This window comes from Gymnogyps californianus, chromosome 5 (genome assembly GCF_018139145.2).
Source record: "Gymnogyps californianus isolate 813 chromosome 5, ASM1813914v2, whole genome shotgun sequence".
Lineage (NCBI taxonomy): Eukaryota > Metazoa > Chordata > Aves > Accipitriformes > Cathartidae > Gymnogyps > Gymnogyps californianus.
Window position 1 is genome coordinate 31,409,614 of NC_059475.1, and position 14,943 is coordinate 31,424,556.

Here is a 14,943-nt window from a genome sequence, read left to right on the forward strand (position 1 = left end):
GAGTGGCTGAGGGAAACTGGGGTTGTTTAGCCTGGAGAAAAGGGGGCTCAGGGGAGACCTTATCACTCTCTACAACTTCCTGAAAGGAGGTTGGTGGCAAGGTGGGTGTTGGTCTCTTCTCCCAAGTAACAAGCGATAGGACAAGAGGAAATAGCCTCAAGTTGCACCAGGGGAGGTTTAGATTGGATATTAGGAAAAATTTCTTCACCAAAAGCATTGTCAAGCATTGGAACAGGCTGCCCAGGAAGTGGTTCAGTTACCATCGCTGGAGGTATTTAAAACAAGTGTAGATGTGGTGTTTAGGGACATGGTTTAGTGGTGGACTTGGCAGTGCTAGGTTAATGGTTGGACTCGATGATCTTAAAGGTCTTTTTCAATCTAAACGATTCTATGATTCTCCATAATCCATTTTTAAACTATTTTAAAAAATTGTATACTCTTTTTATTTTGGGGCAGATATAGATTAAGACAGGGCCTTTGATGAAACTAGAAAGCGACACTGAGTTGAAATGGCAAGAGGCACTGATTTAAATACACCCCCTATGAGCACACCTTAGCTCAGGCAGTACTCCTCAAAGCTCCCCAGAGCTTTTGATCTGCTGTTGCAGTTTGTAATGTAAAAGAAAATCAGAGGAGTTTTGAGTAAGTTAGGACAAGACCATCGTTGGTTTTCAAGGCTTTGCTTTAAAACAGTTTTCGATTCTGGGTGAACATTTTTTAGACAAAATCCTTGGTTGTAGTCACCTGATCCAAATGATTGAGCTCACTGCTAGTGAGTTACTTCTCATTAGCTGAGCTATCGTCTGGCTTAAGCTAGCACCTTCTACTTTGTGATTAACAAGTGCAAAAAGTGGATACCTAGTTAATTACTATGTCTCAGATGAAAAGCAGCAACACATTAGTCCCTAGTAATTTAATTGCTTTCACTTGTGAATCCATTCCCATACTTACTTTTTTCAGTAATTTTATTGATTAAGGGGTGGGATTAGGGTTGGGCTTTTGGTGCATGATACCCTTCTCATGAATATTGCACATTATATCTTGCTATCTTTGTTTTGGTTCTTAATTCCCTCATCATTTGTGAACTACAGTAAAATAGAACTAAAAACTCCAAGGACGTACACAAAAAAAAAAATCCTTTGAAAGTAAGAACTCTGCTTACTATCATCTGGAAATCTCCTTATTCTCAAACCTTCTGTGATTTAGCCTGGGGCTTAATTCACTGTACAGTACTGATCAAGAAATAAGCTTGAGTCAGGTTTGATTCTAGTTTTTGCACCTGTTAGAACAAAAAAACCATTGAAGAGAATAACATTGCCTGGCTTCTTTGGCTCTAGAGATACATCATTTAAGACATCATTGATGTAACTTCAGGAACTTCTCATCTATGTATGACTTTTCAGGCCTGCTATCTCTATCGCACTCAACTGAGCCAGGTCCATATTTATGAGTGATGAGCAATAAATGAGCACATAGGCACTCACATTAAAAATTAAATTAAATTGGAAGAAAAAAAGAAGAAAAGAAAAGGAAAAGGAGGTGATCAAAACACATGCTTATTCCCTTGCCAGTCATCTAGGAGAATCCCTTCAGCTTCATTGCAGTCAGCAAATACCCTCCACCTGTCCCACGCACCACAGACAAATTGATCAGTATATGTATTTTCACAAGGTCCCCTGTCCCATTTCCAGTTTGACAGTCAGTGGATCTTAGGGTCATAAGCTGCACTGGAAAAATTTAAGTCAGTATATTCTGAGTATTAAATCAATTATACCATTCTGAGCGGTGGTAGAAGTGGAGCTCTTCCCTAAGTCCGCTGGCTGGCACCTTGAATGCTTGTTTTTATTTGTGGCCTCACCACAGAATTGTTGTGTGTTTGTGAGTAAGCCAGTTCATCACTCTACCTCTAAGTCTTTCAGCTGTAAAATGCAATGCGGCCTCCTCACCACAAGACTTAATTAGGGCCCAGCAACACTTGGGTTACAGTCAATGGCAAAAGAGGCTTTTGACCTCACTGAAGGTTAATATTAGGATCTTAGTATCTGTAAGGCACTTTAAGAAACTAGGATGAAAGGTGAAGTAACATAGTAAGGAACAAAAAAAAAAAAATCACTGAATGCTGAGCTTGCTGAGTTTGTATTGCACATGGCCTGTCTGTAGATGCAGCACAATATAAAGAAGTAATTACTTCACTTTTTCAGAATGGGGCTGTAGTGGGAAAAATAAATGCTAGGGAGATCTGCTTTTTATACACAAAATATGTACAAGTAGCAACTTTATGATCATTTTGTTACAGCTCTTAAAATGAGCCCGTGTGCTAGGCTTCCACCTGGTTCCTGTTCTTTTTTTGCTTATCTTGCATGCACATATTAAATGCCTCTCTGCGAACAGGCAAAATGCTAACCTAACACTGGGAGCTTCTCTCTGGTTTTGGGAGAACTGGGTATCTGCTAACCAGGACCATTTCAGAGCAAAGTCCATTGTTTAGTAAATACTGTCAGGGACTCAGTGACCATGCAGGAAGATATTGATGTATTTGCAGCCTTATGGGTTTTAATTTTTTTCATAATTTCACCTTACCTGCAGTCTTTCAGTTACCAATCTCCAAAAAGTTCAGCTAATCAACAACTGGAAGTAAATTAATAACTATATGCACCCAAACCAGAAAAGCAGATTGAATCGGGCGAAATTTTAATTTTAAATGTATGTCTTGGACTGCTACCAGAAGCCCTTTAGAATGTCATTGTTCTTTGGGGGAAATTTGGATGTGGACAAAAAGACCATTAATAAAGGCTGTCAAAACATCTGTTAAAAATCTGCAAGTTACAAAATATGCATTAAAAAGATAATTAAATATAGATGGTACAGTTTAAAGGTCTTCATTTTCTAGTTTGTAGAAATCTTCATGGGGTAGGCTTAGGCCAGGTATACCACTGGAATTTTTAACTTAAAAAAGGAGAAACAAAGACGAAGACCAACCATTCCCTCCACTCCCCTCTCCCTTTCCCAGTTCCTAGTCAAAGCATACAGGAACAACAAGTTTTCCCTCTCTGGAGAGCAGAGGAGGAAAATGGCAGTTGTGAGTAAGAAAAAAAGCACATTGCTGTTCTGCTCAACTAAAAGGAATGCAGAAAACCTCTGCCCTTCTCTCCTTTCTAGGGGAACTCCCTCCTCCTCTATTTAAGACCCAGTGTGAGTCTGCTCCTTTCCAACTATTCCTAGCTGGAAAATAAGAATGTAATTTCCCTCCTTTTTTCTTGGCTGAAAGAGTTTTTAACTCTGCCGGCTGGGACGTCTGCCCCGGGCTGACTCTGCACCTGTGCTGGGTGCTGGACCTGCTGCCCTCCCAGCTCCTCCCAGGGGACATGCACTCTGCTGCAGGTAGCTTAACCCTTGGGTGAACCACCCACAATTGGCTTTGCCTGTGAATATTATATTCACGGGCATTTGAACCAACTGCTTGACTAAGGACACCCTGCCACTTTGAGATGTAATCCCCCCAAAAAGCTACTTGAAATAAAACCAGTTAGGGTACCTATCCCCCCATCTCCCTGCTGTTGGTTTTTGAGTTTCAGGGAATGTATTCTTCCTTTCTGAATTTGTATTTTGTGGGTTTACGATTATGACTGCTGTCTGAAAAAACAGGCTTGGCTTACTGACAGCGTAGGTCTGATTCTGCATTAGGGATTGTTTCTATGCCTGCATGTGTTATGAAGTCCCTGAACTGTACAGGGATTTCTGGCAGCAGGTCCTTGTGAGGGACCAGCCTGGCTGGCATTATAAAGGAAATGGTGAAGTGCATTTCAGGTAAAATAGATGCAACATAGGGTGTATTTAAAATGGAGGTGATTTATACAGTTCACTTTTTGTTCTCATTGACCATATTTTGGGAAGACTGTGGCCTGCAAACTCACCAAGCTAACATCATATCAAGGAGAAAGGGAAAATGTCCAAACTGAATGCTCTTTAAGTAAATCTGATTTCTAACCCGCCTGCAGCCCAGAAAGGACCAGACGGGGTCATCATTCCCAATAACTACTGTGACTTCTGCCTTGGAGGCTCCAATATGAACAAAAAAAGTGGCCGGCCTGAGGAACTTGTATCGTGCTCAGACTGTGGGCGCTCTGGTAGGTGACTCCTTCTTGTTTCTTTCTTGTACAAAGGCATTTGTGTGATTCGTATTTTGCTCCTTCTGAAGATTTTGAAGAAAGGCAGCGCATTTGGGAGGGGATAGAAGACAAAGTCTTACCTCTTGTCTGTGTTTGTGGGAAAGGATGACTGGGAAATTTTCTGTCATAAAACCCATTGCTGGATTTACATTTTTAAGCTAATGGGGTCTTATGAAATAATAAAGTTTTAATGTATTTATTGGCTTCTGTGAACATTGGTACATGTACTAGTTGTTCTTCAAATGGAAGGAGAAAATCCTATGACAATGCTAAAGAATGGTCTCTGTCTTCAAATGCTGCAATTACAACTATAAATTACTTACAAGATTTATGAAAGTTGCATGACAAGCATTTCCATTGATTACACATTTCATGCATTTCTTCATCCAAAAAAGAAAGAAGGAGGAAATTACAGGGTAGGGATAAGGGTAGCTGTCAAGAATTATCCTCTTACAAGATGACTATCATTAATTTTGTTTAAAGAGGTTTTTATTTCTCCTTTTTCTTCCCTTCTCTCTTTTTAAATGTCGGCAATTGTGTCTTTCCCATTCTGAGTTGTCTTTATTTCTGGACTGTTGTTTTCTTCCTTCCTTTCTTCCTTTCTTTTTCTTTTTTTTTTTTCTTTCTTCTCTTTTTTGGGGAAATTTTATCCCAGCTGAGCAGTTATTTATAGCTCCCGTGGGAGGTGGTGGCAGTGGTAGAGGGAATGGGAGACCTTTAACAACTGCATATTCCAGCTTTGGTCCAAGCTTCCAGTTGTGATATTTCTGGACAGTGGTGATACTAGTGGTGATAAGACTGTCATATGAAAATCTGAAAACCAAAGAGACCTTGAAATTCATTATTGCTGCTGCTCCTTCTGTACTGTAGTCACTGAAAGATGTCTGTTGCGTGATGGCTGAAATGCGATGTGGAGTGTTCTCGTGCCAAGGGAATGGCCTTTTTATGTTCCTGCTGAAATTCATAGTAAGCCTCTTACCACATTCAGTGGGAGCAGGACTAGACTCTCACTGACAAATTGCCTTTTGCAGTTGTTGTGACCTCTGAAGATATTCTGAAGTGATACTGACTGGTCACCAGAGGACCAATGACAACCCCTTTGGTTTTCTCCAGGGGCATACTTACGAATGCTGTGCAGTCATGGGCATGGACCTTTTAGTGTATATGTGTTTTCTTCTTAAAAACTGAAGGGGGAAGCTCATGGGGTCTGCGGTGCCATCTTGGAAGATCATTGCCCTTCCCCTTGGTTGTTATAGTTCAATATAACTCATTTCAGCATTGTCCTGATACGGCACAGTGAGACGGATCCATATTTTTTTGCTATTTAAACATTGCTATGGTGATTATATCAGAATGTAACACAAATACATTAATTCCCTTGATTCCTTAGTGTGATAGAACAAGTAGATCGGCATGTAACCTAAATTGTGCAAAATCAGTTCCATTAAATGCTATCCTTGTACAAAGTCAGACCCACCTGGGTCATTCATAGGGGTCTGCAATGCTGTGACTGATGTGTGATGAAAGTGATTAAGGTACAACCACACACTAATCTCTAAACTAAAACAATGAAACCTCTTTGGTGGCTGCCATCTTTCTCTTTTTTGATAATGGAGGACATTTTCATTATACTGAAAGAGAGGTCATGGAAATTATATTGTTTCTTCCGTTCACAAAGTCAGTAAAATCACATCCCTACAAGGTGGTTCATCTGCCAATTATTTTGTTATATCCATTTTCTTTTTGTGAACAGGATTTAATTCTTTGTGTCTCAAGCAATGCAGTGTACTTGTTATATGGCTGATTTCTGTAGCTGGAGCGGGGACCAAACAGTTGGTTACTTAATACCATGCTACTGTTTCTGAATAATAAAATAGCCGTTCCCTAAAATCTCACACTTTCATTTTGCTGGGGCACAAGAGACATCTTTTTCTCTACCTTTCCTGAAGAGGGAATTTGAAGGCTAAACTGTTAATCACATAACATGTTTGATTGAGGGAGAAAATAAACCTCAGTATCACAGATTTCAGTATCTGACTTCTCAAGAGTCTTCTTTTTGTTGTTGTTGTTGTTGTTGTTGTTATTGCCGCTATTGATGTCATGTGTGGAGAATTTCCTGTTCCATATTGAAAGTTGGATTGACTCACACACATTTGAACTTTTCAGTGTTCCCCAAGACAGGTCACTTCTCATCTTAGTTGTTTTAGTTGTTGAACTGAATATATTTGTTTTGGTTTTTTTTTATTTTTGAAGGAGATGCCATGAAATTGGAATAAAAGCATTTGTTTAGGTTACTTTCACTTAGTCCTCAAAAAGTATTTCATTTTGTCTACAGAGGAGACTCTTTAGGATCAGGTGAAGGACAGGGATAAAAAATAGTCCTGAGGTTGATGAGCTATGTAGTGGGTTACTTTTCTATAGCAGTAAATTTGTGACAGTTGATGCCAGTCTGAAGGACAGTCATTGTGCTTAGAGCTAACAGTGTCTAATTACTTATACGGTCTAAAAATCTTTTAAAATTGATCTAAGTAATCACGAGGAAATATTTTAATGTCTTTTGAAGAGAGGAAAACATGATTAACCCTTTCGCTGCCATAGCTATGGGCACCTGTGTTGTTTGTAGATTATTTTTCTTTGAAAGAGAAACTGATCCTTTTTCATTTTTGTTACTGCAGTTCTACCGAGCTATGTTGTTGAGGTGCGCGGGCACATACAAGCACACACCTATGAGCTCGATAGTCTGAATTGTTTAATAATAATGATGATTAAAAAAATTATGATGATGATGATGCCTGTTGCTTAACCCATGTGCTGATATATTCATCATACATGTCAGCTCATTTGGGAAGAGAAGGCAGGAGGGACGAAGCAGCGCCAGCACGCACTACGGAGGACTTGTTCGGTTCCACGTCAGAAAGCGACACCTCGACCTTTCATGGCTTTGACGAGGACGATGCAGAAGAGCCTCTCTCAAGCCGAGGAGGTGGCTGTGGTAGCAGCTCTCCCTCTGCAGACAAAAAGGGCGGCTGCTAAAATAACTAAAAAGACACACAAACTCTGAGCAATTTGCTGTCCTTTTTACTACTAGGATTATTATTACCTTTTTCTTTTTTTAATTTTAGGTCCTTGGGTTTTTGGGTTTTTTTTGTTGTTATTTTTGTTGTTGTTTTTCCTGTGGGGTGTACACTGAAAGCACAAGCGTTTAAAGCTCTTGACAACTACTTTGAAGAGACAGAAGGTTTTGATTTTCCTGGGTTTTTTTTTTCGTTTTAATTTGTTTTTCTCCCACCTCCCCCCCTTCTCTTTCTCCCTGGAAACGTAAAAGGTGGATTTAATATTTTTTTTAATAGTGAGCAGAGTTGATTTTCTTGTCTTTTAATATATATATCGGCAAACCACGAAAAATACAGATGGGTTGGAGAGCAGAAAGCTAACCCAAATAGTTTTTTTTTAATTATTATTATTTATATATTCTATATATTATTAGAAAAACTACTTTTTAAATAAAAATAAAAATAAAAAAACAAAAAAGCAATGGATGTCTACTTGATAATAGAACTGTTTCTAGAGAACCACTGTGGGCGGACTCTATCAGATGACAAGGAAACCCTTGATGTGATGGCTTCTGCATTTCGAGATTTTGCACTTACTGTAGCATGTGGAGTTTGGCTCTTCTTGTACACCTGCTACGCTTGTCTTTAACAGCCTGAAAATACAAGCAGCACCATTGAAGACCATGACCTTGGGGAACACATTTTCATCCCTCCTTTGGACACCTTTACACTCAATAGATCTCTTCCTCCCTGCACCCCTTCATGCCTTCCTCACTCCGTTCTACTTTTTTTTTTTCTTTTCCTTCACCTCTCACTTCATGGACAGCAATTTCCAAGCATAGGGATGGAATATGAATGGCAAGTCATAGACATCAAAGACAAAACAGATGGAGGAGCAGAATCATGGAAGAAATTATATGGAAAAATACCTCACCTATACTTTTCTTTCCATTTTTAAATTTTAATTCACAGCATTTTTTCCTGTGTCGCCCAGTTTTTTCTCTCTGGAGTGTCTTGTGAGACACTTTGTTTGCTTTTCAATAGCTTCTCTTGAAATAAACCAAAGCAATACTCATTAAAGTTCCAAGGGCAATGGAGAAGAGAGTGACTCCCTTCCCAGCAACTTTCCCAGAAAGGAGGAAACATGCAGCAGGATTTGAAAGGTATGTCCGAGCTGAAATGTCTTTCACTCAATTGTGAAATCTCTGTGCCCTGGATTTTCAACAGACCCTTGACTGAGCTTTGTTGTAGGAGTAAGTCCCGTGGATTAAATTGTGTTATGAGTATGCGCCACATTCACACCCCTGGTGAAGCTGATGGAAGTTCTGTGGGAGCAGGATCCAGCCTCGTGTACAGTCAGAAGTGATTCAAAAGGAGTCAGTGTGTAGGTTACGTTTTGCTGTCCTAATGCAGGCAAAAATCTCCCTGGAGCGGGGGCAAGATTAGGTTCTAAGGATATATTTTTACTGATGTGTATAATGCCAAACAGGGTGAAATCATGACCTCATTTAAATCAGAGGCAAAATACACATTTATCTGGACAGTGCCTAATCCTTAAACTGGAGGTGTGTGTTTTTGATACCAGAATAAAAAATCTCAACCTCGCAATGAAGACTTTGGATATATATTGTTCTAATGCATGAATGAAGCCTATCCAAATGGATTCTGTTTGTCCTGTTTCTTTTGCTGGGGTAGCACAATACTGTCTGTGAGAGCTCTTTCAACTCCCCCCCCCCCCCCCCGTAAACCTTAAAAAAAAAGAGAAAGGATCCAGTCTCTGATTTTTTTATTGTTCACTTTAGACATAGAATAAGCAGTGGCCAGATTCTGCTTTTAGGTACATGGGCATAAATCCAGAATACATGCTAACTAATGTCTAGATTACATTAATAATCTGCCTTCAGAATGGTGGTACGAAATGTTACAAAATACCTCTGTGTGTTTATACCGTAGGACAGTGCATGCCAGAGCCATGCACACCTGCTGGGAGAAAGCCTTGTTTAAGCTTTCCCCATATTGATAATCCTTTTCTGTTGCTATTCTGTTCCTGCTGGTGTATTATAATCGATCAAGTGTCAAATCAATGATATTTTGACCTAACGCTGTCAATGAGAAGTGTACTTCTTAAAAATATTCATTCCTTCCACAACCAGTCCTTTTTGCTCTGAAATAATGCAAGATAAATTTATAATATTTTGCCACTCTTCTGTATTGACTAAAAGCTCAAAGTTCAGATGGTTTCCAGGAGTGAGGCACAGGCATACAGGCATCTGCTTTTCCAAAATCCCTGAAAGAGTTAGGACTTAGTTTGCATATCTGTATCATTTTTATATGTGTGTGTGTGTGTGTGTATAGGTGAACATATATCAGAAATGTATGTACACAGACACATACACACATATAGGTAATGCAGACATTAAAATAAAGAGCAACAGAAGTCAAGATGGAAGACACTTCCCAACCAAGAACGGGTGGAACCAGCCCTTGTGTGAGGCACTGTGGGCCGCTTGTTCTATATGGACCTTACTGTAAGCAAGGAGAAATATCAGTAAAGTCCAGTGGATTTTGTCTAAATTTATGCTAATGTAACTGAGAGCAGAATCTGGTCCACAAGTAGAGTTGTTCCCAGTTCTGAAAGAAATACCACAAACTTGAAATGTTTTAGATTTTAAAAAATGAGGTTCAAATTGATTTCTTTTGCTATTCCTGCCCTTCAGTCCCTGCACTTACATTTGTGGCATTAGTATTGTATCTCTCCCTTTAAAAAATTTTTTTTCTTTCTCTTGCTACTCTGTGACATGCCCATGTGAACAACAGGGAAAACAGAAAGGGAGCAAGTACCTAGAAATGTGCCAAACCTACAGTAACCAAACAACATGATTCCTTGCATCCATCTTGCATCTACTTCTTCTATCCATGTAGCAGTCATGTCACACAGATTAGAAGGTTAAGAAAAGAGTTTAAATTTTACCCAGCATTCAAAATACAATCAGAGTATGCTTTGGCAGGGAAAGGCTCACAGGAATAATGAAGACTTGAATTATCAAGGACTTGAAGAGAGCTCAGTTTTCATTTGTCTACCTTTTCCCGCCTGAGAGGTGTAGGCTTGACACACTTGGAACCAGCCAGCTGCACTTGGCCACTGGTGCAGGGATGGCCGCACAGAGCTCCGCATTTACTAAGCGCTGTATTTACCCACCTTCTTGCACGCTGTTGCAGCCCATCCTGAGCTCCGTGCTGCTGTGCTGACTATAGTCCTTGCAGCACCTGAGCTAGCTAGCTGAAACCTACCCAGGTACGTCTTTCTGAAGAACTCCACTCACTGCGTCAACTGCAGAATAGGCATACTCTAAATATAATTTTTTCCACGTGGAGTCCTTACCATTGTCTTTTGTGAACCATGCTTAACACATTCTGGGCTCTTTTGGAATACAAACAATAATGAGATGCCCATAATTCATTAAGTCTTGATTTAGTTTCACAAATGCAGTTACTGTAACAATGCATACAGTCTTAATCCTTTCGCAACCTAACCACCCATCTTTGTGACAACCGGGTAGCGCAGTACCCTCAGAAATAAGCCACAACAGCTCACAGAGCACATAAAAATTGCCAGCTGACATTTATTACAGATAGCATAGAAAAATATCCATCACTTATTTATACCATTAATGTGTATATGAACAGTCACTGGTTCAATCTAGTCCTGAGAGAGGAAGGAATGTAAAATAAATTCATTGTTATGGAGAGCAGAGTAGTCCTTGGATTCCTCAAGATGTCTTATTTGACTGAGATATAACCAACATGAGTTTAGTCCAGCAGGCTGAGCAGTGTGGTGCTGATGATAGGAAGTCATTGATCATAGCGAGGAAATTAAGACATAGAGATGGAAGGTAAAAGAGTACTTGTTTAAGCTAGGTTGTAAAGTAGTGTTAATGGTGAATATTGAATGGAGTGTTGATATGGAAATGAAATATTCTCAGGGCAGGTACTGGCGGAGTGAAGGCTGGGAACAGGGAAAGAAGGTTGGTAGCTCGTAAGTTAAAGATGAAAGCCAAGCAAAGTGGCTGCTACATCAGACTCTCTCAGATGGATGAGGGGAAGATGACAATATTAATGAGGCAGAAAATATATAGGAGGAGATTTCACAAGTGCAATGAAAAAAAAAAAAGGAGGAGCCTGACACTAGCATAGCCAGGTCAGAAATGAGGGAACTGCACAATGTCAATTGTATCTTCAAAGACACATAAGTCCCAAACTAAACTAGGAAGGCATAAAGAGAGTTTTCAGTGTGAATTCCGGGTTGTACCTAAAAGATACAGTCATCTTCAAAATCAGAAAGGAATGTGATGCTCTGTATTCCCCAGTGATTTCAGCAGTTCAATGAGACCTGCTGTTCTGAGCTTCATAAGATCTTTGAAGGCACAGTCCTTCAACTAATCACAAGCCTGGCTCTTGCAGTCCTTCTCCAAAGACGTCCTTCTTATTAGAGGAAGTTTAGCACAAGGCTGTCCAAAGATCCTCCTGAAACATATGCTCCCACACAAACCATGTACCAAAATAAGACAGCTCCGATGTGAAATGTGAATAAAGGGATGTTTCATTTCAGGCCCTAAATTCAGACTTTTCTGTGTTTAACCATGTGAGCTATCTCCCCAGGCACCTTTCTACTGCTCCATACTAAAGGATCTTAGAAAAGACACATAATTTCCTGAGCCATCCTCTGCAAACTCTGATTCACAGATGGGAGCAGGAGAAATAAGGAAGTGACGTGCTGCTTGAGCAGCTGATTAGGGGGAAGAAAGGCTACATACAGTGTGCACTGATCCTTAGCATAGTCCCTTTTGTGACACTTAATTAGTTGGTATTTTAGCAGGGACAGACCTCAGCTCTTGCATGAAAACAGTATAAAATTTTAAGCATGATAATATATATTAAGAAAATTTTAAGAAAATATGGGATTCTGGCATAACAGTTAAAAAGTAAAAGGAGACCGTGAGGCATGTGGCAGAACAGGGACGGAACTGAAATCTATTTTGCTTCACTTTGCATCTCTTCCCTCCACCTGGGTGCCCCCCAGTTTTGTGGATTAGATATTTATTTCTTGTATATGTAATGGTGCTTGGAATAACATTGTACATATGTGGTAAGGTCATAAATGATGAGCCTAGGCTGCTGAAACAAGGTCCTGAGAGAACTTTGCCACTGGCTTCAAAAGGATTAGCACTGGGCTTTCTTAGCTATTGCTTTTATTGAATGAAACCTCACTGTTAATACTCTTGCTAGTATGGTGTAGACAAGCTCCGAGATGGCCATTTGTTTCAGCAGAATGTATTAGAATCCCCTCCCCGCATTGTTTTGCCTTTGAGCTTTTACATTAGTTATTCATTTTGAGTTCCAGTTTGCCATTTTACAGACCTCAGCTTAGGCTCTTGATTGAAGACAGAGACTCAGTTTGCTGCCTGCTGCTGCATGGAGCAAATGAGAGCTGCACCCAGAGAGTTGCTGAGTCCGGACTGTGCCAGGGCACCACTGCGTTCTCTCCTGCCTGCTTTGCCTTTCTTTGGTTAATTCTTGCAATGATATTTTGAGATGGGCCCTCAAATTATAATTCAAATGCCATCAAACTATGGAGCTTTCAAAGCCTGGCTCCTCATGCAGTTTGCCTCTTCCCCATGGCAAGCAGTTTTACTGAATCAATTCCTCAAGCAAACATTGTATTGACCCCACTGGGAGTCGTCTTATTATAAAAACTGCAAATCTGCCCAGTGTGTTTTGTGCTGCAACATATGTAGATGTTTCCAATAAACACCCATTTCTCATCCTCCGTGATTTTTTCTTATTTATATAAAATTTGTAGCTATGAGTATATGTAAAGTATGAGGCACATGCATGTGTTCATGCTGGCATAGGGTTGTTTTGACAAACCCTCACAGTGCAGGAATGTAGCCAGGCTGAATTTTTGCTGACTGAGCCATTACAATAAACCCTACCAACCTTTGTTCTCTTTGCCAGATATCTACCAGAGTTGAAAAAAACCCAACCTGTATAAATACCATAGAATACTAAAATAGAGTCGGAACTATTTTCATGTCCCTGTCTGTATTTCCATGAGTGTTAAGTTGCCAATTTCAGAGAAGACAAGTTGTAATGACGTTTAGAAAAAAAGCCCAGCTGTTGTGATTTCAAGTTCTGATAGCCCTGTTAAGGGGATGCCGTCAGTTCATATCTTTGAGTTATTCTTTTGGTCACTGGCAGCTCCTAAGATTTTGGACCTTCATGTCATCCAGAACTGATATGAGAGGTGTGGGGAAGACATGGGGGGAGGCACTTACATTTTGTGGAAATAAAGAGATTATTTTATTGGCTATCTAATACTGCTCAGGAGCTTAGCCGTATGTAACTTAGTCAACTCATGGATTAAATGCAATGCAAAATGCAGTCTTTCACTTATTTCCAGAACTTATCACATTGCCCTATGTGTATCGTTCAGACTTCTAAAAATGTCTTTTGTGCAGCGCTGCATACACTTGTGGCTCTGTACAAATAATTAGTAATATAGCAAGGTAATCAGAGCAGGATTTCCTAAGCAAAGGTCTTAACCTCCAGTGAAGAGACAGCTATCTAAGCTGAATGATGAAGGTTATTTAATGATGTTCACCGTAAGAAAGATTGACAGTGTTCGGTGCCTTTCTTTTGGATATGCTCCTTCATATCCTATTTGTTTGCTTTGTATTCACTTATGGCTCCCACAGTCAGTTGAAACTGAGTCTGTCGAGCTATATTTTCAAAGAACTAGAATGCAAGCAGTGTTGGAAGGTTGGTTTGTGCTGCTTCTGTTTTTTTCTGAACACTTGCTTTTGTTGCCTGAGTTTGTTTAGTTTTACTTTGTATTGCCTTTCCCTCTGCAGTCAGCCCTGCCCTCATGGACTCCAGCATCCTTCAAGCAAGACATTTCAGAAGAAGGCCGAGAGAAGCCAGGATGCTTTGATACTTCTCCTATCCTTGCCCTGCCCCTTCCGTACCCGTGTTTCATCTGGCACAGGAGCCTGGACTGTGGGAAAGATGGCTGCCAACTGTTAAGAGAAGTTCTGGGGATGCCCTAAGCTGGTGCAATACAAAGAAGTTTTTTAAAGTCTTGATTTCACTTTCTTTTAAGCGTGTGTATAAACCCAGGTCAAACTGGAATTGATCTACAGCAGAACTGACTGAAAAACAAACAAACTGAAAAAAGACTTAACTATTTTATTTATTTCGATATTTAAGAGAGAAAAGAAGTGCTGAAGTTGCACAGTATTTTTGTTTGAAATACATTTTACTTCAAATTTTAAATGCAATTTTGTGAAGACATGAAATTTTAAAAAGCACTTAATGTAAAATAAAGACAATATTTACTTTAAGGAAAAAACTTTTTTTAAATAATGAAAATAAAGATCAACTCTGCTCTCTCTCTTACTTTAAAGAAGCCATTCATACATGTGCTGGGTATCTTTGTTTTTTGCAAATTGGATGTGGTAAGTGAAGATTGTTCTGGTTTACTTTCTCCTTAATAATATTATCCTGTTAGATACTTAAAACTTACTTTGCTGTACTGTGTTAGGCACAAATCTGAACAAAACCTGTTGAAATAGCAAAGACCAGGCTCAGTGGCTGGATTTTTTTGTTACCAGATTTTGTGTCCAATTCAAAGGACTGTCTTCTCCCAGTAGGATTGATGTGTC

General features: G+C 39.7%; 1 protein-coding gene across 3 annotated transcripts in view; it reads left to right on the forward strand.

The window, feature by feature from the left end:
* Positions 1–14,943, forward strand: part of DPF3 (double PHD fingers 3) — a 93,244-nt gene that overhangs the window by 58,883 nt on the left and 19,418 nt on the right. For 2 of the 3 annotated variants that reach the window (XM_050897199.1, XM_050897200.1), the window contains 2 exons: positions 3,999–4,127; positions 7,006–7,334. In XM_050897199.1, the coding sequence (XP_050753156.1) occupies positions 3,999–4,127; positions 7,006–7,202 (326 nt within the window). In that variant the 3' untranslated portion in view covers positions 7,203–7,334. Of the gene's footprint in view, positions 1–3,998; positions 4,128–7,005; positions 7,335–14,943 lie in introns of those variants that run through there. The other variant, XM_050897197.1, reaches the window with a different exon arrangement.